This window comes from Protomyctophum parallelum (genome assembly GCF_964188405.1).
Source record: "Protomyctophum parallelum genome assembly, chromosome: 3".
NCBI lineage: Eukaryota > Metazoa > Chordata > Actinopteri > Myctophiformes > Myctophidae > Protomyctophum > Protomyctophum parallelum.
Window position 1 is genome coordinate 20518072 of NC_139698.1, and position 25708 is coordinate 20543779.

The window sequence follows — 25708 nt, forward strand, 5'->3', positions numbered from 1 at the left end:
ATCCTTATTTAGAAATAAAATAGAAATCAACGACCTGAATTGACCCATTCAGGGGGCGGGAACCCCTTTTGGTGTTAGCTATTGAAAAATAGCATATCTACAAGCTCATGGGTCTGCTATTTTAGTAACATTGTGAAAATGTGACACAAATCTTTGAATATATACATATTCTTTCAGAGCGATCGTTTTTAACTAAAATCTTTGCTTCTGGGGGGGTCCCTGGAACAACATATTTTCAGATGACAAATCATGACAATGAACACAATGTTTTGGGCCGATCAAATCATTAGAAAGACAAAAAACAAAACAAATAGTGTTGTCTCCTGACTTTCTTTTCATCTTTATAATGATTTGATCGGCCCAAAACATTGTGTTCATTGTCATGGTAAAATAAATGGTAAATGGTGCATTTATATAGCGCCTTTATCCAAGGCGCTTTACATAGATTGTGCATTACATTCACCCATTCATACACCGATTGCGGCGGAAGCCATGCAAGGTACCAGCCAGCACATCGGGAGCAATTTGGGGTTCAGAGTCTTGCCCAAGGACACTTCGACATGTAGACAGGAGGAGCCGGGATTCGAACCGCCGACCCATGGATCATTGGACGACCTGCTCTACCTCCTGAGCCACAGTCGCCCGTCATGATTTGTCACGATCCGAGTTGGCTTTGTCCGCGGCGTAACCGTCTTTAAATACATTAAATAAGAAGTGCCGATTGGAGAATGCATTGGGTTTTCATTTCCTGGGCCACTCGTTTTTCTGAAAGGGGGAGGGACTGCGGCGCTCTATTATGTCCTTCTATTGCTTCTAATATTTTTGACATTTCGTTTCTTCCCGACAGCAGAGATATATTGACCCGTATTATACTTAATTACATTTTGTGATCTATCAAAAAGTAGTTTGTGTTTATTTTTATCTGTTCGCTATATATTTTTCTATATACGACTATGATAACACTGACAAGGCCGAAACACGTTGTCTGCTCGTCGGAGGTAAATAAAATCATGAGAAAAGGACATTATATTGAGTGCTGGCATTTTCTTCATTCTATTATGTATATCATCAAGCCTTGACCCTTTAAGGATTTTCTCTCTAACCTGGAGTAAAATCTATGTTTTTCAAATTGACGACTCAGAACATCAGTCATGGTTGATGGCTTGATGCCGCTACTCTCCAAGATCAGAACCTGACTTTCTAAAGCAAATTAAGTTATGTCGTTGCATCGTTTTGATGCAAGACTGCTTTGTAAACGCCCTCTTCTCCTCTCTCCTCTCCTCTCCTCTCCTCTCCTCTCCTCTCCTCTCCTCTCCTCAGCTGATAGTGAGTCACAGGGTGGTCGTACTGCAGACCATCGAGCTGATCGTGAGCAGCAGCATCGAGGAGATCCGATACCCCAGGATAAAGAGCATCATCTCCCTGGCCTCCGACGAGATGACACGATCTAAGGTACATGCTTAGGGACGTTAATCGTTAATCAATTAATCGCTGTTCAAGAAATGAGTCAATTAAACGTAACTGTTAATAATTAATCGTAATTAATCGAAAAGTCTGTGGTTCTATCATTGGGTGGTTTTCTGTGAATGTAAAACTGTGTGTGGCCGAGGAATGCACATACCGGTACAAACTGTGTGTGGCCGAGGAATGCACATACCGGTACAAAGGCCATTGCCTGGCCCTGCATCGTCAATGGTCAAATAAATATTTGATTAACGTGAAATGAAACCACCCTGCACAGCATGTTGTAGTCCAGACAAATCCCCCGTTCACTTGCATTGAACTCATTTTCCCAGAAGCCATAGCAGCCCAGAGCACGGCTAGATTTCCGGTTTCGTCGTCATAACGCGACGGCCTCGTCACCAGGTCCGCGACAAATCCGCTCTTTCTTTTTAATTATAAAAAAATTGCTAATTAAACACATTAAACACATTAAAGAATTCTGAGGCAACATGGCTGCCAATCGGAACTGCTCGACTAGCCATGCCGTGCAGACGATGGGATGTTATGGGTTGTTGCCAGTGGTGGCAACTGTCGTGACAGAAATAAGCTAAGCAGCCTCCAAAAACCAAACCAGGCAAGCAACTGTGAATTAATCCACGTAAGGCTGGAAATATGCAGGCTTTGCAACCAGCAGAAAATGATCTCCAGTGTGTACTACCGGTCGGGACTCTGGCAAGCTCATATTGACCAGCTTGCAGCTGGTAAAATTGATTAAATACGGGTAACACGAGTTATGTAGGGAAAGTGTTCATTCCATGCCACATGACGCCTTTGGACGCCTCCCACTGGTGGCCAAGAGTGCCACCAGGGGCGCCTTTGGACGCCTTTTTATTTATTTTTATATTCTGGTTTTTTATATGCACATAACATGCACATACATTCTCTTTCTTTTATTTATAATGGGCTTCGGCAATGGGCCAAAACTGGTGTCCACCAGGTGGCACTGAAATTTGGTATATGGTCTTTTTTTATTGGCCTAAAATATTGTCTATCTATACATATATACATCCATGAATCCACTTGCTGACCGGCTATCACTATTGGGCTTTTTTATAGGGGTTTCTTGTGACCCTACCATTAACATCCTATGGCAGGCAAAAATGTCCAACTTCCCTTATGCTTTAAGTAGCATGTGACATGTCAAACTAGGAGGTTTTCATGACCCTGAATCCATTCCAAGCATTAGTTTTGCACAAAATACACTCCTTGGGCTAAAAACAGCCATAGCCACTTGCCCAAATGTGCTGATCTAATTTCCCACCCGTCCACCCCATCTGCCGGACTATAATATAATGACATTGTTTTGCATGTCAATGCTGTTGTGATATTGACAGGCCTGGCTTCTATTTTTTTATTTTTTATTTTTTTCCAGGAAGTGGTCCCCGATTGGCAGCAGGCGGCCAGTAACATCCTGGTTGCCGTGGGCAACAAGTACATCAACGACATCATGGAGGAGATTCTCAGCAAGTTTCAACCTGGAGTGCTTCCTCATTTCTTTGTGGTGAAGACCCTCGCCAACCTGTCTGATTCTAATGGTACGCACGCACACACATACGCACACACACACATACGCACACGCACACACACACACACACACACACACACACACACACACACACACACACACACACACACACACACACACACACAGGTCAAGACCCTCGCCAACCTGTCTGATTCTAATGGTACGAAGAATTCTACACTGTTACTACCTTTAGTCCAGCACCAGCAAAGGGACTGGATATGCACAACCTACTGTACCTGTTTTTTCCTTGTCACTTGTGTCTCTCTCTCTCCCACAGTGTACGGCATGGTTCCTTTCCTCATTGTCTCTCTCTCTCTCCCACAGTGTACGGCATGGTTCCTTTCCTCATTGTCTCTCTCTCTCTCCCACAGTGTACGGCATGGTTCCTTTCCTCATTGTCTCTCTCTCTCTCCCACAGTGTACGGCATGGTTCCTTTCCTCATTGTCTCTCTCTCTCTCCCACAGTGTACGGCATGGTTCCTTTCCTCATTGTCTCTCTCTCTCTCCCACAGTGTACGGCATGGTTCCTTTCCTCATTGTCTCTCTCTCTCTCTCTCTCCCACAGTGTACGGCATGGTTCCTTTCCTCATTGTCTCTCTCTCTCTCTCTCTCTCCCACAGTGTACGGCATGGTTCCTTTCCTCATTGTCTCTCTCTCTCTCCCACAGTGTACGGCATGGTTCCTTTCCTCATTGTCTCTCTCTCTCTCTCTCCCACAGTGTACGGCATGGTTCCTTTCCTCATTGTCTCTCTCTCTCTCCCACAGTGTACGGCATGGTTCCTTTCCTCATTGTGTCCTTCTCTCTCTCCCACAGTGTACGGCATGGTTCCTTTCCTCATTGTCTCTCTCTCTCTCTCTCTCTCTCTCTCTCCCACAGTGTACGGCATGGTTCCTTTCCTCATTGTCTCTCTCTCTCTCTCTTCCACAGTGTACGTCATGGTTCCTTTCCTCATTGTCTCTCTCTCTCTCTCTCTCTCTCCCACAGTGTACGGCATGGTTCCTTTCCTCATTCTCTCTCTCTCTCTCTCTCCCACAGTGTACGGCATGGTTCCTTTCCTCAACGCCATCCTGGGGACCATGCTGCCCATGCTGGCCATGGCCAAGTCAGACAACATGAAGTGGGTCTTCTCCTCCGGTAAGAACGAGTGCTGGTCCGGGAGGGAGGGGACAGGACATTAACCCATTCTGACCTGAGATCAGAGATCAGATGTTTTTATGTCAGTCGTCAGCAGTGTTGGGTATAACGGCGTTTAAACAAACGGCGCTACCTAACGTCGTTATTTTTTTCAATAACGGGTAATCTAATTAATTAGAATTGTCATCGTTACAACGCAGTTACCGTTACTGGCAACGAAATGTGCTCCGTTATTATGTTAAGCGTCCCCAAGCTTTCTGTTACCACGGGCCGGCAGACAGTGTGTGTGTCTGTGACTCTGTGTGTGTGTGTGTGTGCGTGTGTGCAATGGGGCTGCTGCAAACATAAAGTCCAAAAAGTTTGAGAGCCACTGGTGTAGGCAATTACACCTGGTTTACTGTTGAGGTTCAATAAATATTATATTGAAGTGCAATACATATATTGAAGTTGAAGTTTATTTCTCCCTCATGGCAAAAGGTTATTATGTCTTATGTGTAAGTTGTAACTTATAAGTACCTGTCTATGCTGTTCTACTCTATGCACCTTGTGAAACCTGCTCCCAAAAACAATCCAAATTCTTAGACATATTACAACTTTTTTTACGCAAATAGTTACTTTTCCTAGTAACTAGTTACTTTTACAATAGAGTAATTCAGTTACTAACTCAGTTACTTTTTTGGAGAAGTAACTAGTAACTATAACTAATTACTTTTTTAAAGTAACGCGCCCAACACTGGTCGTCAGTCGACCTACAAGCTCATAGCGCGCCAGTGGCGCGCTATGAGCTTGTAGATCTGCTATTTTTCAATAGCTAAAGCATAACGTAATGTTAACACCTAAAGGGGTTCCCTCCCAAAATGGTTTAACCCATTTAGACATGAGCTCGATTCTACAAAAAAAAACCTATGTTTCTATATCAGTCGTTATATTTTCATGTCAAGGACCTCCAAAAATATATGTAATTGGCCGCCGACCCCCCATCTGAAAATGTCGTTCCGGGGACCCTCCCTCCCCCCAGAAGCAAAGATTTTAGTTAAAAACGTTCGCTCTGAAAGAATATATATTCAAAGATCTGCAGCACATTTTCACGATAAAAAAAAAGAAAAGCTGATCTACAAGCTCGTAGCTCGGAGCTTTTCAATAGCTAAATTAGCTAAACAAAAAAAAGGGGTTCTCGTCCAGAATGGGTTGAAGTTTAAGCGCCACCCCCGAGATAACGAGATAAACTTACCTTTGCACAGGACACCATGCCCGAGAAACCAAGATTAGTTTTTTTGGGGAAAAAAAATAGAATCTTTTAGCATTTTTAACTAACGACCACGGAAAAAACGGCCAAAATCCCTGTGTGCACGCGTGTGCACTCACGCGTCTTTATTTGCATTCTCATCTGCTCAAAATGCGATATTCGGGGCTTTAATTTGACTTTCAGTTCCGGTTCAAACTGAACCGGAACTACCGCCCCCCTAAAGTATTATTGGCGTCTAACCAGCTAGGAACACACCCCCTGGAAATGTTGTCATTCTTAAGGTTTTGCATGATTGTGCCGTTTTGCAGTTTGGCTCAGCACCAAAGACGCAGTATGATTTTAGTTTTTTCTTTGAATATTTTCTTTTTCTTCAAGCATTCTGTATGGACTCATTTCCTGATACAGAGAATATGTACAGGAAATATATATATATATACCTTACATCAAAACAGCGCTAATTCAAGGAGTTTTATTGTCATTCCATACAAGTACAGAACGAAATTGGATTACCCAGGTCCTGGTCAGACATAAAAGAAGGTCAAATACAGCACGTCTAAAAAACACTCAATATAAATAATAGCCTCACAACGCGCCACGTCACATGTTGGCTTGTTAGATGTGGTATTTCTCGCTATAAAACCCACTGGTCTCCGATGGACTGACTGATGTCTAGGACTGGAAGGAAAGCTCAAATTAAATCTGTCTCTGTCTTAACTGCTGTTAAATAAGGAAGGCACTGTATCCTCACTGTGACTCCAGACCACAGGGCTAAAAACGTGACACAAAATGTCGACTAATCGACTACCTTTTTTCACTGACGAAAACGAAATAAAAACCAAGCTAGGATGACTTAAAACTATGACTAAATATACTGACAATTTCGTCAACAAATGAAAACTATAGACTAAGTCGTGCCGATAATCGCGGTAAAGCACACCCTCTCGCGGAATAGTTGTCTGGCTACGCGACACTATTAAATAGTCGTAAATGTAAAATTTACAGACTAGCTTTTAAATAATTGATAACAGTCTCTCTCCCTACCTCCCCTCCCTCTCTCCAGCTCTGTGTCATTTCAGTGACAGTATACTGGAGTATCTGGCCAACCTGGACAAGGCTCCAGATCCCACGGTCCGCAAGGACACGTTCTCCAGCGAGATCTACGCTGCCTACGACATCCTGTTCAACAGCTGGTTGCAGAGCAGGGAGACTAAGGTACACACATACTTTTTTATCCCACGATTTTGCAACCCATTTTTTTCACCCAGTGTCAATTATTTAATGTAATCCTGGGCGCTACACTTCACCTCTGCCAACCTGGGGGGGGGCAACGGACTGACCTCATGCTTCCTTCTATGCGTGAGGAGTCCAAGCTGTTTCTTTTCACCTGACAGGGGGGGAATTTCCCCGGCCTGGAAAGGAACACGTTATTCCAACCAGTTCCTTTCCCCTCTATCAGGCGCCCCGGCTGGCCAGGGGGAGGCAGTTTAGAGACCAGGATTACTGCATGTTTTTTGTGAGGGTACCTACCCTAGGGGACACGGGGAGAACATGCAAACTCCACACAGAAAGGTCCTTTTCACTTCAAAACGCATCACCGCAGGTGTGAATGTAATCGCATTAAACATCGGGAGTGAATGTACCACTGTGGGATGAAGAAGTTGGTATTTGGCACACGAGGAAGGAAAGAGAAGGCATTTATTACGCGGCGACGCGTAAAGATGTCCCGTGGACACAACGTGGTCTAATGAAGAGATGGAAGCCCTTATTGCAATATGGCCAGACCACCATAGGTTTATGCTGAAGGTTACACACACGAACAATGCAGTGTGCAGGATATATACATTATAGCAAGAGAATGGAGGTTCCATCGCACATTTGTCGGTTGCATAAAGTGTTTGCGCTCGTTGTACAGACCTGGACCTGGAATCCTGACGCACGCACGAACGCACGCACACACACAATCACACACACAGTGTGTGTGTATATACATATATATATATATATATATATATACACACACACACGCACAGTCCCCGATGATCACACTGCAACCACGTTACCATCACTTTAAGTCCTAAAGTCCTAACTATTACTCAAAGTATATATTCTTTTAACACATATAGTTCACTGTGTAGTTTATGAATTGAAATCTCCTGCATTTCCATTCATTGCTGCAGATGACAGCGCAGTGTGAAGGCAAACGCAGCAAATCAAATATGCAGAATGGCTCAACTTCTCTGCCCATTCGCATCGCGTCTACCAAAGTATTAGGTGTGAATGTGACCTGAGGTACAGACACACACACTCTTATGTGTGCATACGAAGCCTAGTTCATACTCTTCTATTCTACGATGTTGTCCGACAAGAACTGATCTTGAAGCCGTTGGCTAAGCTTGAAGAGTTCTTGAAGAGTGTAAATCAAGTTTATGGTGGACTACAGTTGCCTCAGAGTCCGTCATTTACTGTTGGAATTGTTCCAGTGTGTCAGAAAGGACAGTTTACTTTCAGATGGGATCAGCTCAGGCCTGAGACATAGTAATGGCAACTCTCTCTCCCTCCCTCCGTCCCTCCCCGTGTGTGTGTGTGCGCACACGCCCACTGACGCTATACTTAGTCAGGGTGGCTCTGTGCTGCATTAGTGAGAGCAGGAAACCAATTAGAGTTAATCCCATTTGAGCGTTCAACACAGACACACCCTGTTGTCCTGACTGATGCTGCAACATTAACCCCTGCTCTCGATGGAACCTAAAAGTGAATGTCAAACGTTAGCCACTTAAATAAAAACCCTGTGTTATAGTTTGTCGTATAACAGTGTTGTGAGAAAGTAGCAAAAAGAGAAATCGCCAACTTGCAGTACAAGTTCACAACGCATTGAAAACACAGGCTGTATGAGATAAATGGTTGAAATGCACAATATTCAAGGCCGGACATAAAGACTAAGGGTATGGGAGAATAAAGAACAAAGGACAATGCCTGGGACTGTGTGAAGTAGTATGGAAGTTCTTTTTTTTTCTAATATATTTTTTATCCCACGATTTTGTAACCCATTTTTCACCCCTGTGTCAATCATCTAATGTGATCCTGGGCTCTACACACCCTCCACCAACCTAGTCCCCATATATGGGGGACAAGGGGAGAGCAACGGACTTGAACTGTGTGTGTGTGTGTGTGTGTGTGTGTGTGTGTGTGTGTGTGTGTGTGTGTGTGTGTGTGTGTGTGTGTCTGTGTCTGTGTCTGTGTCTGTGTCTGTGTCTGTGTGTGTGCTACATGTAGCTGAGGCTAACGGTAGCTGAGGCGGTGGGTCCCATGTGTCACCTGATGGCCAGTGACAAGCTGGAGGAGCAGCTCTCCAAACTGATCCCCGCCATGCTGTCGCTGTACAAGAAGAACAACGAGCACTACATCATCAGCAAGGTGGGTCACCATTGGCTGGAACCTCAAACTAAACAGCAAGGTGGGTCACCATTGGCTGGAACCTCAAACTAAACAGCAAGGTGGGTCAACATTGGCTGGAACCTCAAACTAAACAGCAAGGTGGGTCAACATTGGCTGGAACCTCAAACTAAACAGCAAGGTGGGTCACCATTGGCTGGAACCTCAAACTAAACAGCAAGGTGGGTAACCATTGGCTGGAAGCTCAAATTAAACAGCAAGGTGGGTCACCATTGGCTGGAACCTCAAACTAAACAGCAAGGTGGGTAACCATTGGCTGGAACCTCAAACAAAAACTTTGTTACCAAGAATGACGCCCGTACGAGGAAAGCAACCCGACATCAAACTGTTAAACATAGTTAACACAGAATACATTATGAAACTATGTTGGCCATTGTAAAGGATTAAACAAACAGGAGAAGGGCACACACCAGTGTTGGTTGAGGTGCTGCTGACCTTGGTAAATAAATATAGAACATTCTTCTTTTTTTTTAATCCCACGATTTTGCAACCCATTCTTTCCACACAGTGTCATTTATCTAATGTAATTGGCACAGAAAACAAAACCTCACATGCATAGGGTAGGACATGCAGGTGAGGTGGGGTTGCAATCAAATACATCAAGAAGATATTTCTTTAAATGTACAGAATATTTGTGTGTGTGTGTGTGTGTGTGTGTGTGTGTGTGTGTGTGTGTGTGTGTGTGTGTGTGTGTGTGTGTGTGTGTGTGTGTGTGTGTGTGTGTGTGTGTGTGTGTGTGTGTGTGTGTGTGTGTGTGTGTGTGTGTGTGTGTGTGTGTGTGTGTGTGTGTGTGTGTGTGCAGAGTCTGTGTCAAGTTCTAGATGCCTCAGTGGACATGGGCAGCAGAGTGCTGGAGACACAGCTGGACAGTCTGCTCTTTGCACTGCATCAACAGGTACACACACACACACACACACACACACACACACACACACACACACACACAGACAGATCCACAAACACAAAGTCTCTGTTCGTGGATTCTCGTCTGAGCCTTGAGTGTTACTTTTTATTTCCACGCGTGACATATTTTATACCTATAGCGGCCCGGGGTCCTCAGAGTTACTACAGAGGCACCGCCAAATCTTTGCGTAATAGGATCTAAATATATTAACGTTATAACTATTTGAACCCCAGAATCCCTATTCTGTGGAGACATTTAGCCACACATAGCAGATCTACAAGCTCACAGCGCCTGGCGTACCACGACCGACAACGTCGTCCAACCCTCTGATATTCCCTTGCAGAGTCTCTATTTGAGCAAGGTTTTGTGGCCCCAAAACATTTAATTATTGGTTGCGATCTACGTGCTACTATATGTGACCAGATTTGACTGAGAGCCTGCCATCACGCAAATTCAAGCTTTTCACCAGGGGAGAAAAACGTTTAGTTTTTGTTTTTCCCAAATGAGTTAAGCACAGGCTTAATCTTCACATACTAGAGCATGTCTGAAATAAGTGTCAGAGCTGAGATCGACATGTAAATATGAAATAAATGCTTAAACATGTACCGGTATCTACAGTAGGTGTAACGTTAGACACCACCGAAGTGAACCTTTCAAGCCTGTTTTCTCAACTCGCTGTTTTCTGCAAGACATCACTCTATAAGCCATATCTATAAAACTGGTGGGTCAAACTGAACAACCAATATGTCAATTTGAAGCTATGATTCCCTGCCTTCATATGACATGAAAAAACCCCAGAATATTCTAAAAGAAAAATTGATTGGTTTGGGCTACAATCCATATCAGGACAATAATGTGTGTGTTATCGCCGTCGGAACGCTGTCGTTGCTCGCTCCTTGCCAGTGCGCTGCAGATGAGGTGTTATGATGGTGTGTCACAGTAATGTTATGCGTGTTCTGTCAGGTGTGTGCACCTGTGGACTACAGTAACCCTCCCACTGTCAGGAACCACAACGAGGTGCTACGCTGCTTCAGTTTGCTAGGTAAGAACAGTTAAGAAACGTCAAACGAACATTGTAGATTTGTTATTTTCAAATAGCCACTTAATTCCTGTATGTTTAAAGGGCGAAGTGCTTGATTTAAAATAACCGGTTTCTTGTTTCTCTCACAAAAAGCAAACCTTTGGCAATCCTGGAACTTTCACACAGATTTTCTGCCAACTGGGCTGAGCTAATAGAACGCACATTCCTTGTCTAATCTAATCAACGATCCAGAGTAGTGGCAATATTAAGAGAGTGTGTGTGTGTGTGGTGGGTGGGTTGGTGGGTGGATGGGGGGGCTACCCAGAACATTGGTTAACTCTATCTCTACCGCTAGCTGTTAGCATAAACACCAGTTCCAGGGGCCAGCATACGCGTTCACTTTAAAAGACAGTGTTAAACAGTTTAAAAGACGGTTGCCATCCGGCCACTCTACCACTGAGCCACGCCCCTTGACAGGGTTGCAGGTGGAATGATGGACCGTTATAGTTCTCTAACTCTTGAGTGTAAAATAAAACTGCCAAGAGTTTATATTAATATTTAACATCTGCATTACTTAATTTACAAGAATTAGAGAATGTAAAAAGTAATGTTATTTTGATCAACGTTTGCCTGTTCTCTCTCCTCATGGCACCACGTCAATATACAGCATGGAACTGTGGATACAATCTTATCCAATATACGGGCCTATACGAGGCTAAATCTTCGTCAAATGGTGGTCTGTGGCTCAAATGCCGAATACATAATGAGCCGTTGATATGAAAAAGGTCGATAGTGCATTGATAGTGAGTCTGATAATCTGCCTGATCTGATGTTTTGGTATTTTTTTTAGTAACTGGTGGAATGCATGGCAGGGCGACGATGAACAGTAACCTCATTGTATTGCATAGTCACTGTGAAGAATGGCTGCTATAGTACAGTATAGTGTTGCCGTTTGGCAGAAAAACCTCCAATCTCCATCTCCTACTGTATCTCCATATTCTTTTTTTTTACTCCTATATACAGGTTTAATGTTTGTCTTTAGCCATTGACAATGAAAACGTACGTCATTTTGTACCTCATTACGTCATATTGTAACTCATTACATTATTGTCTCTTTATTGTTATGGCGTCCGTCTACTGTTTGTGTTGGCACCGTTTGTTTTACATCACCTAATCAACATGAGTTGGGCGTTAATATATTAGCACCCCTCACTTCACACGGGTGTGATTTTTGTCTTCTTTTTTTCTTTTTCTTTTTTGTCAAAAGTAGCAGATCCACACGCTTATTGCAGCGGTTTGAGCTTGTCGCTCTGCTACTTTTGATATTTTAGAATTATAACAGTTTGGACATATGAGTTTTAAATCTCTCTCTCTCTCTCTCTCTCTCTGTCTCTCTGTCTGTCTGTCTCTCTCTCTCTCTCTCTGTCTCTCTCTCAGCTAACTCGTTCACAGATCGCGTGGTGTTGTTTGTTCTTCAGAAGTTGGAGAACAGTAATGAGAGAAACCGGATGGGTTCACTGGCTGTCCTGCGCCACCTCATCAACTCATCCAGTGAGTGAGCACACACGCACACAGGCACGCACGCACGCACTGAGTAGACGTGACAATGAGGGACTTGTCTTCTTTTGCTAACAACACCCCCTCACTTGCACCACCTAATTTCTTAATACGCACAGGGTCTTCATATATTTATAATGTATAGTGTAAGTCCGGAAACAAAACATCAGTTGATGTTATGTCAGGTGTTTTTGTTTTTGTGATTTTTGGTTACTTGGGGTTACCTAAAAACGACACATGAGACGAGAGACCAGCTCTTTTATTTCAACTTCTCTGGAACCTCATGAAGACAGTTTGAGACTTTGAAGTTGGAAAAAACGCTGGCCTTTATCGAATCCTCCATCTGACTAGGATGGACCTCGTGACAAATATAATTGCATGCCTTTGTTGGGGAGAAGCTGGACAGGGGAGGCTATTCCTTTTGGATTAAACTAGTGACGAGCTGAAATTTGGGAGAATGGGGAGGGGAAATTTGCAATGAATGAATACATCTATAGTTATACATTGAACACAGTTATTTAGTCAGACGTGTGTGTGTGTGTGTGTGTGTGTGTGTGTGTGTGTGTGTGTGTGTGTGTGTGTGTGTGTGTGTGTGCGGTTGTTTGTGTTTGTTTCAGCCTCCATGATGGAGACCAAGAAGCTTCTTATTCTGGTCAGCATCAGGCATCCGATGGTCGACCACAGCAACAAGGTGAAAACAGTCCTCGTATTTATGGTCTGATGCGTTGCTGCGAGGGCTTTGGGGGGATTTCCAGCTGCGTAACTAGTTGGATAATTATGTTGTAAATAAAGACAGGCTGACTGGCCATATAGGACCACTCCTCCCAGAGCTTTCCTGGCAGTTGGAACAGGGGTCACAGGGGTGCTTTAATGGAAAGATGGTGCGGGAGGGAAGAGGAGATGCTCGCTGTTTGTGTTAAGCTGGATTCACACTTCCTACTGTGAGATGTCAGCCAGGCATGCATGCAATAGGGCATTAAGCAACTAGTCGACTAGTAAATCCACTAGTCGACCTTGTTGGTACTAGTTTACTAGTTTTTTTTTCCCGATTTTGTAGGCCTCAAGATCAGGTAGATTATAGTTATAGTCACCAATGTAGGCCTACACAGTTTTTAAATATACAAATATTTATTTCCAAAAATAAATCAACTAGTAAACTAGTCAACTAGTAAAAATGACTAGAAGTGAATGCCCTAGCATGCAACAATATGCTCCTCGACCAGTGTGGCGGAAAGGGAAGGGAGGGAAGGAGGAATAATGCTTTTGAGCGTCCTCATCAGTGGCACTGTACCAATATGTGGACTGCTTTCTGTCCAAATTGTCCTGAAAAAAAATCTGGCCAGCAGTGGCCAAACACCATTGCAGCAAAGGTAATTAATATAGCGTCACAATCATTTTAAAACAGTTTAAGTGCCAGAGACGTTAAGACGAGTTGAATCCAATTATGCACTGATTGCCATGGACGATAAGACAATTTAGTTTTTAGTTTTTTATTCTTTTTGTTTTTTCCCCCTCTAATCTGGTGTGCATGGTGATGACATGCACATTACATGCATAATATATTTACATTTTCTTTCTTTTATCTTCTTTTTATAATGGGCTAATTGGCAACGAAAGCAAAAACTGGTGACCACCAGGTGGCGCTGAAAGATAATTATTTTATACTTTGGCTATTCAATTTCGTGCCGCACTATGATCTTGTAGATGTGCTTTTTTCCCCGTTTGAATTCAAATCTTTGCTTCTTGGGGTCCCTGGCACGACACATTTTCAGATGTGGGTCCGTGGCCTAATATATATCAATTAGGCGCCTAGGGTCCGCCGCACGAAAACGTTTGAGAGTGATCAAACACAGCGATGTATAGCGATGTGTAATGTCTCGGGTAAAGGAATGTGCGGTTCAGCTCATCAGTAGTGATTAAATGGCAGCGGTGGCCGAACGGTTTGCGGAGCGGTCTTGATATCGGAAGGTCGCTAGTTCGTATCCCGGACCGGCACGTTAAAATTACCACCGCTGAAGTGCCCTTGAGCAAGGCATTGAACCTCTACCATGAAATGTTCTATGAGCAGGGCCTGGCTGCAAACAAGTTCTTGAGCTTAGTCCAGTTACCCTGGGTAAATATAGTAACTTTGCTAACTTACTTTGTAATGTTTCAGGTGAAGAAGCGTGTGGTCCAGGTGGTCAGCGCCATGGCTCATCACGGCTACCTGGAGCTGGAGGGAGGAGAGCTGCTGGTCCGGTTCATCGTTCAGCACTGCGCCCTGCCCGACACATACCAGGTATACTTCTGACTGTTACTTATTTTTGTACTGTGTGTGTGTGTGTGTGTGTGTGTGTGTGTGTGTGTGTGTGTGTGTGTGTGTGTGTGTGTGTGTGTGGGTGTGTGTGTGTGTGTGTGCGCGCCCCCACACTGTTGCCTGTGTGCCCTCGCAGCGTATCAAACATTGACACTTCACTAAAGGAATTAATCCATTTTGGGCTTTTGGTGTTAGCATTATGCTATATGCTTTAGCTATTGAAAAATAGCCGAACTACAAGCTCATAGCGCGCCACAAGCTTGTATAGGTCTGCTATTTTTGAAAAATCGAAAAACGACTGACGTAGAAACATAGCTTTTTTGGAAAACTGTCATTTTCAAAATGTTTACATTTTTAGAATCTGATCTCAGGTCAGAATGGGTTAAAGAAGTATCATACTAATGTACTTTTTGTGTGTGTGTCAGCGTGGTCAGAGGTCAGTGGATCCAGAGGAGGTGACTAACGAGGCGTTGAGGAGCATGTGTGACAACACCTTGCACCTGCTGACCACCACGGTGGGACAGCTGGCTGATGTACGTATATATATATCTACTGTCTGTCTGTCTGTCTGTCTGTCTGTCTGTCTGTCTTACATATTATTTCAGTGTTTGAGTGTTGAGAACTACAGATACACGTATAGTCGTAGATGTGTTGTTACGGATAAAAGATAAAGAAACTAAAACATAACTGGCCCCCATGCAGACTCTTCTTCAACAAAGATGGGCGAAAGCAAACATTCTTTGTTCTGTGCTTAATAACGTGTATAAGGTACACAACACTGAAGTCCTAAAAACCAAGAAACCTAAACCTATATACCTATAACCTTAACCTCAGTAAAACTATGCCTGCCCCGGGGAGCCAATCAGACACATGGTATAAGGCGGGGTCTAACCCAGGAACGTTGGTGGGATTCATAATCGCGCGCCGTAGATTTGACATACAGAAAAATACAGTCTGCTTGTTTAAAAAACCCATTTTGGGGCGGGAACCCCTTTTTGGTGTTATAGCATTATGTTATGCTTTAGCTATTGAAAAATAGCAGATCTACAAGCTCATAGCGCGCCACCGAGTGGTGCGCTACGAGCTTGTAGGTCTGCTATTTTTTTTTAATCACGAAGAACGACTGACATAGAAACATGGCTTTTTCAGAAAACTGTCAGGATGTAGAAGAATTTTTTTGAATCTGATCTCAGGTCAGAATGGGTTAACACTTGTTAACACTTTGTCGGTCTCCCTTCCTTCGTTGTGTGTGTGTGCGTGCGTGCGTGCGTGTGTGTGTGTGTGTGTGTGTGTGTGTGTGTGTGTGTGTGTGCGTGTGTGCGTGTGCGTGCGCGTGCGTGTGTGTGTGTGTGTGTGCGTGCGTGTGTGTGTGTGCGTGCAGGTTCTGTGGCCCATGCTGCTCTACTATCTGACGCCGGCCCAGTACAGCAACGCCACCACGCCTCTCTGTAAGAGCCTCATCGTGCTGGGCACCAAGAAGAGGGACAACCAGGAGAGCAGCTTCAACATAGACTTCACGCAACAAGGTGACTGACTGACTGAGTTGGTATTCAAACATAGCACTATAGTGTATAGTCATAGCTTTCGTTGTACAGCTAATTTACTGTTTATGCGGATGTTAGGTTATTAGCTTGCTTATGATCCTTGATGACGATTTCTTTGTATTTGATGTATTACCATGTGGACCTCCCACGAGGCAGCACACCTAAACCTAACCGTAACCCATGTCTAACCAATGCTATGTCTAACCAAAGTATGCCTCCCAGTTTAGACCGTTTTTGGTTTAGACTAGTCATTGGTTAGACCAGTCATTAGTCCTACAACTACAACCTACCTCACCCTAAACCTAACCTCCCACGGGGCAGCACACCTAAACCTAACCTTAACCCATGTCTAACCAATGACTAGTCTAAACTAAGTATGCACCCCCGTAGGTAAATAGAAACCGGGCATTTACAACACAATCACGGCTCGCCGAAATACGTTTTTGTCGACAATAATATATTATTCAACTAAAACTAAAAAGAAAGTTTAAATTCTTACTACCTAAATGAAAAGAATGCTGACTAAATCCTGACTAAATGCTCTGTTCCAGTGAACCTGCCCAGCCCTCAGATTCTGTTCATCAGACTGCTGGTGAGAACTACACCCTACACAACCTGTTACACACTACACCATCACTCAACGACGTAGAGTCTGTGGGGGCCACGGGGCCACAGCCCCCATGAAGATTCCCAGGGCCCCTTTAGGCCCCCCATGAACATTACATATTTTCTGGGAATTCCGAACATTTTGGACCTCTCCGCCGGCTATATGAGAATCCCATCGTCAAATATTCGGGAAAACAGCGCCTCCCCTGTTGTTCCTCAATTGTTGCTGTCTTGAGAGACACCGGCCGTCCAAGAGGTGTTAAAAAGTGCTAATCGGGTTTCTTTTGTAGTTGTTCTTGAGGCGTGACATAATAACACTGATCAAGAATTCACCAAAGAGACCTAACCCGACTAGTGAGATTGATTGATTGATTGAAATATTTATTAACAGTTTGTAGAATTTACAGTACATTTTAAGCACAAACTCAATACAAAGACTGTCAACTGTGAGTGGACGACCCAATTAAGCATTACACTTGTTTACAACAGGGTCCACATTGTTCAATTCATCAAAACATTTAAAGACATACAACCATTTAGAGACATACAAATAGACATTTCTATGTAGCTAAAGAACAGAACAGGAATTCATCATATGGGAAGCAAAAAAGGGAAAATATACAAGCACTGGGAAAATATACAATATACAGTGAGGGAAATGGGGTGGGGGGGTGGGCGGGATTCAGATTTTACAGAGGCCAGTTTCGAATTGCAGCCATCCGTAGGTGCCCTTTGAGAGCGGTTTTGAAGGAGTCAAGGGATTCACATGTCTTAATGACTGTTGGTAGGGCGTTCCACATTTTGGTGGCATAGGAGCGAAAAGAATTTAGTCCCTTGTTTGTGCCGAATCTGGGTTGTACATGGTTTGTTGCACTCCCTCTGGTGTTGTGGGTGTGGACTTCGGTTACATTAAGGAAGTATTTAGACAGGTACATGGGTATCTTGGTGGTGTATCGAATCTTGTGGACCAGACCCATTGCAAGATGCTGTACTCTGTCGACGACCCTAAGCCATCCCAGCCTGTCAAAGTGGGCAGAGGTGAGGTGGGTTCGGGGGGTGAGACTACACACTGACTGGAGAAAAGACCCATATCGTCCAAAATAGGCTGATCAGTCGCTGTCTGTGTATAGGCTAATTCATTGGTAAAAGTATGCTAAATAACTCATTTTTAGACCATTTGGGAAATAAATAAATCCGCGGCGGCAATTCTGTAGCCTACCCAAAGGTAAAACGCACCCGCCGCCTATGATCTCTCTCTCTCTCTCTCTCCCTCTGTATCTCTCTATATCTCCCTCTCCCCCCCCCTCTCTCTCTCTCTCTCTCTCTCTCTCTCTCTCTCTCTCTCTCGGGGAGGCGGGGCTGCGAGGGGGGACGGGCCCCCTTGAGGATTGATCAAACTCTTCGGCTCTGCCATCACTACAGCCCACAGGCTGATCCGGAGACGGTTGAGAACCAGTGTTGTTTTTGGCAAACAAATTTAGATTTTTAGTTTTAGTCACAGTCTCTTGAATAGTTTTCATTTCGTTTTAGTCACATTTTAGTCACCTGGAATGTTTTAGTGTTAGTCTAGTTCTAGTCGACTAAATATAAGATTTTAGTCGACTAAATCGACGGTTTATTCAGTCGAACAAAATGTATTTCGGCGGGCCTTGATGCCGTCGTAATGACAGTTTTTTCCACTTTAGTCACAAAATTAATTGTAAAATGACTTAAAGTGGATCTCTTGTCCACTATAGTCCCTTCCTAACATTTTAGTCTAGTTTTTATCTTTTGACAAAATTGTCAGTATATTTCGTCTTAGGGCTGATTCATACTCCTCTTTTACCGCTGTAGTGCCGAAATGATTTCGGCTCGTCAGAAATTTTCAGTAGCACCAAAGAGCCGACTTTGGGACGGTACACCCCCCCCCCCCCCCCTCGAACCTTAAATGACGTCACATTGTAGGCTCTACAGAGATGAACCGACTTTTATTTGGCTCTAAAATAGGAGTATGAATCGGCCCTTAGTCTTAGTCATCATAGCTTAGTTTTCATTTTGTTTCCATTTAGGTTTCGTCAGTGGAAAAAGGTAGTCGACGAAATCATGTTGAGAACAACTGTGCTCAGGGACGTCGCTGACCATTTGGTTGCCGTACTCTTATATTATTTGTGCTGGCATTACTACTGAAACACTGAAATAATACACTGTCTGTGTGTGTGTGTGTGTGTCTGTGTGTGTGTGTGTGTGTGTGTGCGTGTGTGTCAGGTAAACGCAGCGTTCCCGTCCCACAGCAGAGGACACGGCGCTCCGTCTCTGTCTCTCCTCGGCGTCCTGCTCACCAACATCCACCCCAAGACAGAGCTGCTCTGGGAGAAGGAGATCCCCTCACTGCTGGCCACGCTGGAGGGTACGCGCACGCGCGCGCGCGCGCGCGCGCGCGCGCACACACACACACACACACACACACACACACACACACACACACACACACACACACACACACACACACACACACACACACACACACACACACACACACAGAGAGAGAGAGAGATCCCCTCACTGCTGGAGGGTACACGACTACACGTACGCACACATACACACTGTTTGGACTGATACATACCGTACTCAGTTGGTGCAGTTTTGTGAGTGTTTCCTCAGCTTTAGACTGGACTGATTGGGGCGTCTGTGATTCTGAAATAAATAAGTCATTGCGCAGTCATTAGCTTCCATAGCAACACACAGGAAACGGCTAGAATATCTGCTGTGAGGAAATTACAGACCACGGAATGCCTCGATTGACCTGAATCGAGCATTCAACAAAGCCGAGTAATACGGATACATAAGCCGGATGGATTGATTGATTGATTGAAGTATTTATTAACAGAATTACTTATTTATTGCAGATTTACAGTACATTTCAAGCACAACTCGATACAAAAAAACTGTTAACTGTGAGTGGACGACCCAATGAAGCATTACACTTGTTTACAAGACGGTCCACCTTGTTCAATTCATCAAAACATTTAGAGACGTACAAGATGTCTTTATTGTAGAAATTCAAGTTATAAATCACACGAAAGGTGGTCTACCCAAAAAGGTTTTATTGTTTGGTTATTAATATAATAACTAATGTATATGACGTTGTTTTTTTTCACAGAGTCGACTGCAGAGAGTCTGGATAAGAAGCTCTGGCACGACAAACTACTAAAGGTCCGTATGTTTATCCCGTTCATACCGAGGGCTGCGCTACGAGCTTGTAGGTCTGCTATTTTGAAAATGTGGTGCAAATCTTTGAAGATATATATACTTTCAGAGCGAACGTTTTTAACTCAACCCCTCTGGGGAGTCCCTGGAACAACATATTTTGTTGGGGGGTCGGCAGCCAATTTCATATCATTCCTGGGGTCCTTGACATGAAATAATTTGAGAACCACTAATTATAGAAACATAGGTTTTTTTAAGACATTTGTAGAATCGTCCTCGGGTCTAAATGGGTAATCTGACTGTATATTTTGTCATTGAAGAAAGAGAGAAAGTAATCGGTGTTCTTTAGTAACTATAACACAGGTCTATAAAGACCAGCTTTTTACAGTTGCCTATGACGTAGAACATGCTTACCACAGTGACCCTTTTGTGTGTAAGAATCAAGGTTATAATAGTTTTGGGTTTTTTTTCATTATAGTTTAGTTTTAGTTCGTTTTGACATATTTCTTTCTAATTCAGTTAGTTTTAGTTAGTTTTGACATATTTCTTTCTAATTCAGTTAGTTTTAGTTAGTTTTTAGAGCAGGTTTGCTAGTTTTTATTTAGTTTTTATTTTGGTGAAAATGCTTAGTTTTAGTTTAGTTATAGTTTAGTTTTAGTTTTTTTTCGTACTTTGGTTTATGTGTGTGTTGGGTTTAGCGTGTGTTGTTACACTGTGGTATCATTGCTATTGGAGGACATTTTCTTAACCACTTAATAATAGGCCGATACTTTGTTATACGACAAGCTCAAGAATTTAGTTTTTTTTTTTTTTTTAAGATATTCTTTTGCGGCTTACGCCTTTTATTGATTTTTTAAGGGACAGATTAGGGCTGGGCGATATGACGATATATATCGTATTTTCGATAGAAAATGTCTATCACGAAAAAAAGCTATATCGCTTATATCGCCGTTTCGCTTTACGGCAGTATTTTACGTCACAGCGCTTATATACGGCATGCCCAGCAGCCCACCGCGCGCACTGAAAACAGTGAGCCAACACCTTTCGGATGTCTTCTCTATTATATACTCTAAGGCCAACACGACCACAACACAAGCCAAGGTGGTGCTTGCACCTAAAAGAGGGGCAACGTCTTCCATTGTATGGATATGGAAGTGTTTTTGATTACATGAAGGGAGATGATGGCTGACGAGATTCAGAGCGGTGTAAGGGGCACGTTCGGAAATACCACACCGGAGCGAACTCATCTATCAGTTTGCATTGCACAGTGCGCCTAGTGCGCTATTTCCGAACGCGCCCTAAAGTAACCGGTCATTCACTGTTATAAATGCAGGTTTCATGTTGGGTCAAATTGATAAATTGCGTGAGCCACGCATGTTTTACACAGTTGAACAATAAGCTTGTCCGTCGTCGGGTGCACTGCAAACTTCTTCCAAGACGAAGACGTTCCTCTTACCTGTGCAGTCCTCCTGCTGCGTGTCTGTCTTGTTTTATTGTTCCAAATAAATTATTCCATTTGAAAAGTCCTTAATTCAGCAACAGCTTACAACAACAACACAAGACGCTGACTTTGTTGTGATCATCAAAAAAAAAGGAAAAGAAAAAGCCCCACTCGTCCCAGACTCCTATACGCACAGCTGGGCATGGAGAGTTGACGACAAGATCGCGTTCTCTCTCACTCTCTCTCACTCTATCGCCTGTAGTCAATTAAACATCGTTAAGCTGCCCAACGTCTTTAACAAACTAAACTATAACTACAACAGAACATGTTGATTCCCTATACAGAGCTTAAATGAACTGAAACAACTGTAGTGACAAACTGTGACATGAGATATTTATTTTTTCCTTAAGCCAATTTAATGCAGACACAGGCCTGTACTTCTGTGTCTGAATGGCAACGTCTTATTTCTTTCTTTTTTCTTTTTAATTGTCATAATAATAATTATTATTAATAATACTAATAAAACTTTATTTGTATAGCACCTTTCATGACATGAAATGCAGCTCTCAAAGTGCTTTACAGAGCAATGGAGAAAAAAAGAAAAGCAAGGCAACGACATTAAAAAACAAGCAGTGATGCAATACAGTGAGGACATGAATAACAAAAAATAAAAGATCAATTAAAAGCAATGTTGTAGAAGTGGGTCTTGAGCTGTGCTTTAGAAATGTCTACAGAGGCTGAACAATTGAGTTCAGCCTCTAATTATTATTATATACATTTTATTTTGTAATATGTTTGTACTTGCTTTGGGCCTGTCTGTGCATGGGAAGGGCATCAGTATTATATTCATATAAGTAGACTGGATAATGTGAATTTAATTGTTTTTTGAGTGGTGCAACCATTATAGACAGCTATGTGTGTCCCTGTCCCTGTATCCGAGCACGGAAATAGCATAACTATTGTCACCACCAAGTGTCACTGTTGTGCAGCCTAACACAGACAGAGGCCAGGGAGGAGAGCTTGTACAGTACAGTACAGTACAGTACAGTACAGTACAGTACAGTACAGTACAGTACAGTACAGTACAGTACAGTACAGTACAGTACAGCCCAAGTACAGTAAAGTACTCGACCTGAACAAAAATCAATTATTTTAGATAAAAAAATAGGTATCGTAAAAAATATGCTATATCGTGAGTATATCGTTATCGTGATAAAATAAATTCTATATCGTGATATGAGATTTTGTCATATCGCCCAGCCCTAGGACAGATAGTAGGCTGACAGGAAACGGGAGAGAGATGGGGGGATGACATGCGGTAAAGGCCGTGTCGGGTTCGGGAGTCGAACCCGCGGCACACCGCGACTGGATCACCAGTCCGGTGCCCAGACCGTTATGCTACGGCCTGGGCCAAGAATTTAGTTTTTGAGGGGAGGTAGCCCCTCCTGTGTCCAGCTTTGAGGGTTTGTGTAAACATTGTGACAGACATTGTGTTAACAAGAATGTGTGGAGTGTTTTAAGGCTTCAGACACATCTTGGCACGGATGCGGAGTGATTCGATTGGATTGACGTGTCCCTTCTGTCTGTCTGTCTGTGATCCTATTGGCTCCAGTTCCTGTCCAAGACCGTGGCGACCATTGACGACGATAAGTGGGTGGGTCAGTTATCGGCCGAGGCCATACGCTACCTGTCCACCTACAACCACTTTCTGGAAGAGAAGGTGAGAACTCACGCCTTGGAACGTATATATAGTATATCCCATTTTGGGTGCGGGAACCCCTTTTATGTTATAATTTAGCTATTGAAAAATAGCAGATCTACAAGCTCATAGCGCGCCACCGAGTGGCGCGCCACGTGCTTGTAGGTCTGCTATTTTTGAAAGATTGTGAAAATATGGCGCAAATTTGGAATATAGTTTTTTTTTTTCAGGACGAAAGTTTTTAACTCAAATCATTGCTTCTGTGGGGGGTTCCTGGAATAACATATTTTCAGATGGGGGTCGGCGGCCAATTACATATATATTTTTGGGGTCCTTGACATGAAATATCGAGCACCACTGATATAGAAACATGAGGTATTTCAGAAAACTGTCAGGATTTAGAAGACTTTTTTTTTTTTTTTGACGTCAGTCCAAAATGGGTTGAGAACGGGCCAAACCAGCATAAAATACGTGTTCAGAAGCGCCTTCCATAAAACCCTAATGGTCTCAGGATAATATAGGCGTTGAGGTGGTCATTGTTTGTCCCTGTCCAGAGCTTCCTGTATCGCTGCATAGGAGTGACACTCCAGCAATGTTACAACAAAGAGCTGGTGAAGAAACAACTGCAGGAGATTCTCCTCACCGCCCGACACAACGACGCCATCGAGAGAGAGGTCCGTCCGTCCGTCCGATAGTAGTTGTTTTTGTTTTCAAATTTGTATTAAATAATATATAAGTCACGCATGCTGGAATTGTGTATGTGCATGTACAGTACTGTGTGTGTGTCCGTGCATTTTTCCCTGTATGGGTTGTTTTATCTTTGTGTGTGTGTGTGTGTGTGTGTGTGTGTGTGTGTGTGTGTCAGGGTGTGGCCATGGGCATCGGGTTGTGTGCCAACAGCCACTTGGAGGGAACTCTGGCCAAATTGGACGAGTTCGGCAAATCGGACGCCTTAAAGAAGTCTCAAGGAATTTTCAGCCTGCTCAAGGTACAAAAACACTACAGTCAGTACACTTCAAACTACAGTAATTACACTTCAAACTACAGTAATTACACTTCAAACTACAGTCCTTACACTTCAAACTACAGTCAGTACACTTCAAACTACAGTCCTTACACTTCAAACTACAGTCCTTACACTTAAAACTACAGTCAGTACACTTCAAACTACAGTCAGTACACGTCAAACTACAGTCCGTACACTTCAAACTACAGTCAGTACACTTCAAACTACAGTCAGTACCCTTCAAACTACAGTCAGTACCCTTCAAACTACAGTCAGTACACGTCAAACTACAGTCAATACACGTCAAACTACAGTCAGTACACGTCAAACTACAGTCAATACACGTCAAACTACAGTCCGTACACTTCAAACTACAGTCATTACACTTCAAACTACAGTCCTTACACTTCAAACTACAGTCAGTAAACATCCAACTACAGTCCGTACACTTCAAACTACAGTCAGTACCCTTCAAACTACAGTCAGTACCCTTCAAACTACAGTCAGTACCCTTCAAACTACAGTCAGTAAACGTCCAACTACAGTCCGTACACTTCAAACTACAGTCAGTACACGTCAAACTACAAGCAACAAAAAGCACATACAAGTAGAAAGGTGTGCTCAGTAGAGTGCACATTCATGCCTGTTAGCCTGTCTTATCTAAGGACAAAATGAATGTATGCACTGTGCAGGTAGACTGATGTCCATCAGTCTACACATTAGACACACATTCTCCCTAGCCCTTTTTCGGATATTTGGACAGGATACAAGCAACGTACACTCAAAAGAAGTAGAATTCTTTTTGACATATTTACATACAGTATAGTCTAGTAGCCAGCCCATAGAGCCCCATTGTGAACCCGGACATGTTGAGTACACCAACGTTTTATGTTCTAAATGTTTAGTATGGGTCCCCAGCATGTAGAAGCTGTCGGATGCTAACTTGCATATGTTGAGCAATTTCCATAATTGGCATAATCTGTGACCATACCATTAACAACCTATAGAAGGCAAAATATTCAAAATGTCATCATGCTTTATGTAGCATGTGACATGTCAAACTAGGGGGTTTTCATGATGCCGAATCCTTTCCAAGCATTAGTTTCACAAAAAAAAAAAAAAACTCATTGGGCTAAAAAACGGCCATGCCCACTTTTAGCCCAATGAGTGATTTTCCACCATTCCGAAAATATAACTGAACTGAACTGAGGCTAGCACGCCATGCCGCCGTGTGTATCATTTGAGGACAATGCTGTGTGTGTGCGTGTGTGTGTGCGTGTGTGCCTGTGTGCGCGTGCGTCCTCCAGGAGCGCAACGACGTGGAGGTGGAGAAGGTGAAGAGCACGTTGATCCTGTGCTACGGCCAGGTGGCGCTCAACGCGCCCCAGGACCAGATAGTGAGCCGCGTGGAGCACGACATCCTGCGCTGCATCAGCAAGCACTTCAACACCAAGGTACAGTATAAACCCTCCACGGACACACGATACACTTCACATCATACTCAGACAGTCTTTAACCCATTTTGACCTGGGATACGATTCTGCAGATGTCGTTCTAAATCCTGACTGTTTTCTTGGAAAAAGCTG

The 25708-nt window shown here is 43.3% G+C and overlaps 1 protein-coding gene across 4 annotated transcripts in view; it reads left to right on the plus strand.

The window, feature by feature from the left end:
- The window catches only part of mroh1 (maestro heat-like repeat family member 1), a 75003-nt gene that overhangs the window by 16517 nt on the left and 32778 nt on the right, over positions 1-25708 (plus strand). For all 4 annotated transcript variants that reach the window (XM_083760375.1, XM_083760377.1, XM_083760378.1 and 1 more), the window contains exons 5-23: positions 1321-1452; positions 2876-3038; positions 4065-4163; positions 6470-6621; positions 8683-8823; positions 9665-9757; positions 10730-10808; positions 12225-12338; positions 12962-13035; positions 14500-14622; positions 15066-15173; positions 16022-16166; positions 16736-16776; positions 19035-19176; positions 19930-19982; positions 23030-23137; positions 23671-23790; positions 23982-24104; positions 25430-25576. In XM_083760375.1, coding sequence (XP_083616501.1) covers positions 1321-1452; positions 2876-3038; positions 4065-4163; positions 6470-6621; positions 8683-8823; positions 9665-9757; positions 10730-10808; positions 12225-12338; positions 12962-13035; positions 14500-14622; positions 15066-15173; positions 16022-16166; positions 16736-16776; positions 19035-19176; positions 19930-19982; positions 23030-23137; positions 23671-23790; positions 23982-24104; positions 25430-25576 — 2157 coding nt within the window. The remainder of the gene's footprint in view (positions 1-1320; positions 1453-2875; positions 3039-4064; positions 4164-6469; positions 6622-8682; positions 8824-9664; positions 9758-10729; positions 10809-12224; positions 12339-12961; positions 13036-14499; positions 14623-15065; positions 15174-16021; positions 16167-16735; positions 16777-19034; positions 19177-19929; positions 19983-23029; positions 23138-23670; positions 23791-23981; positions 24105-25429; positions 25577-25708) is intronic.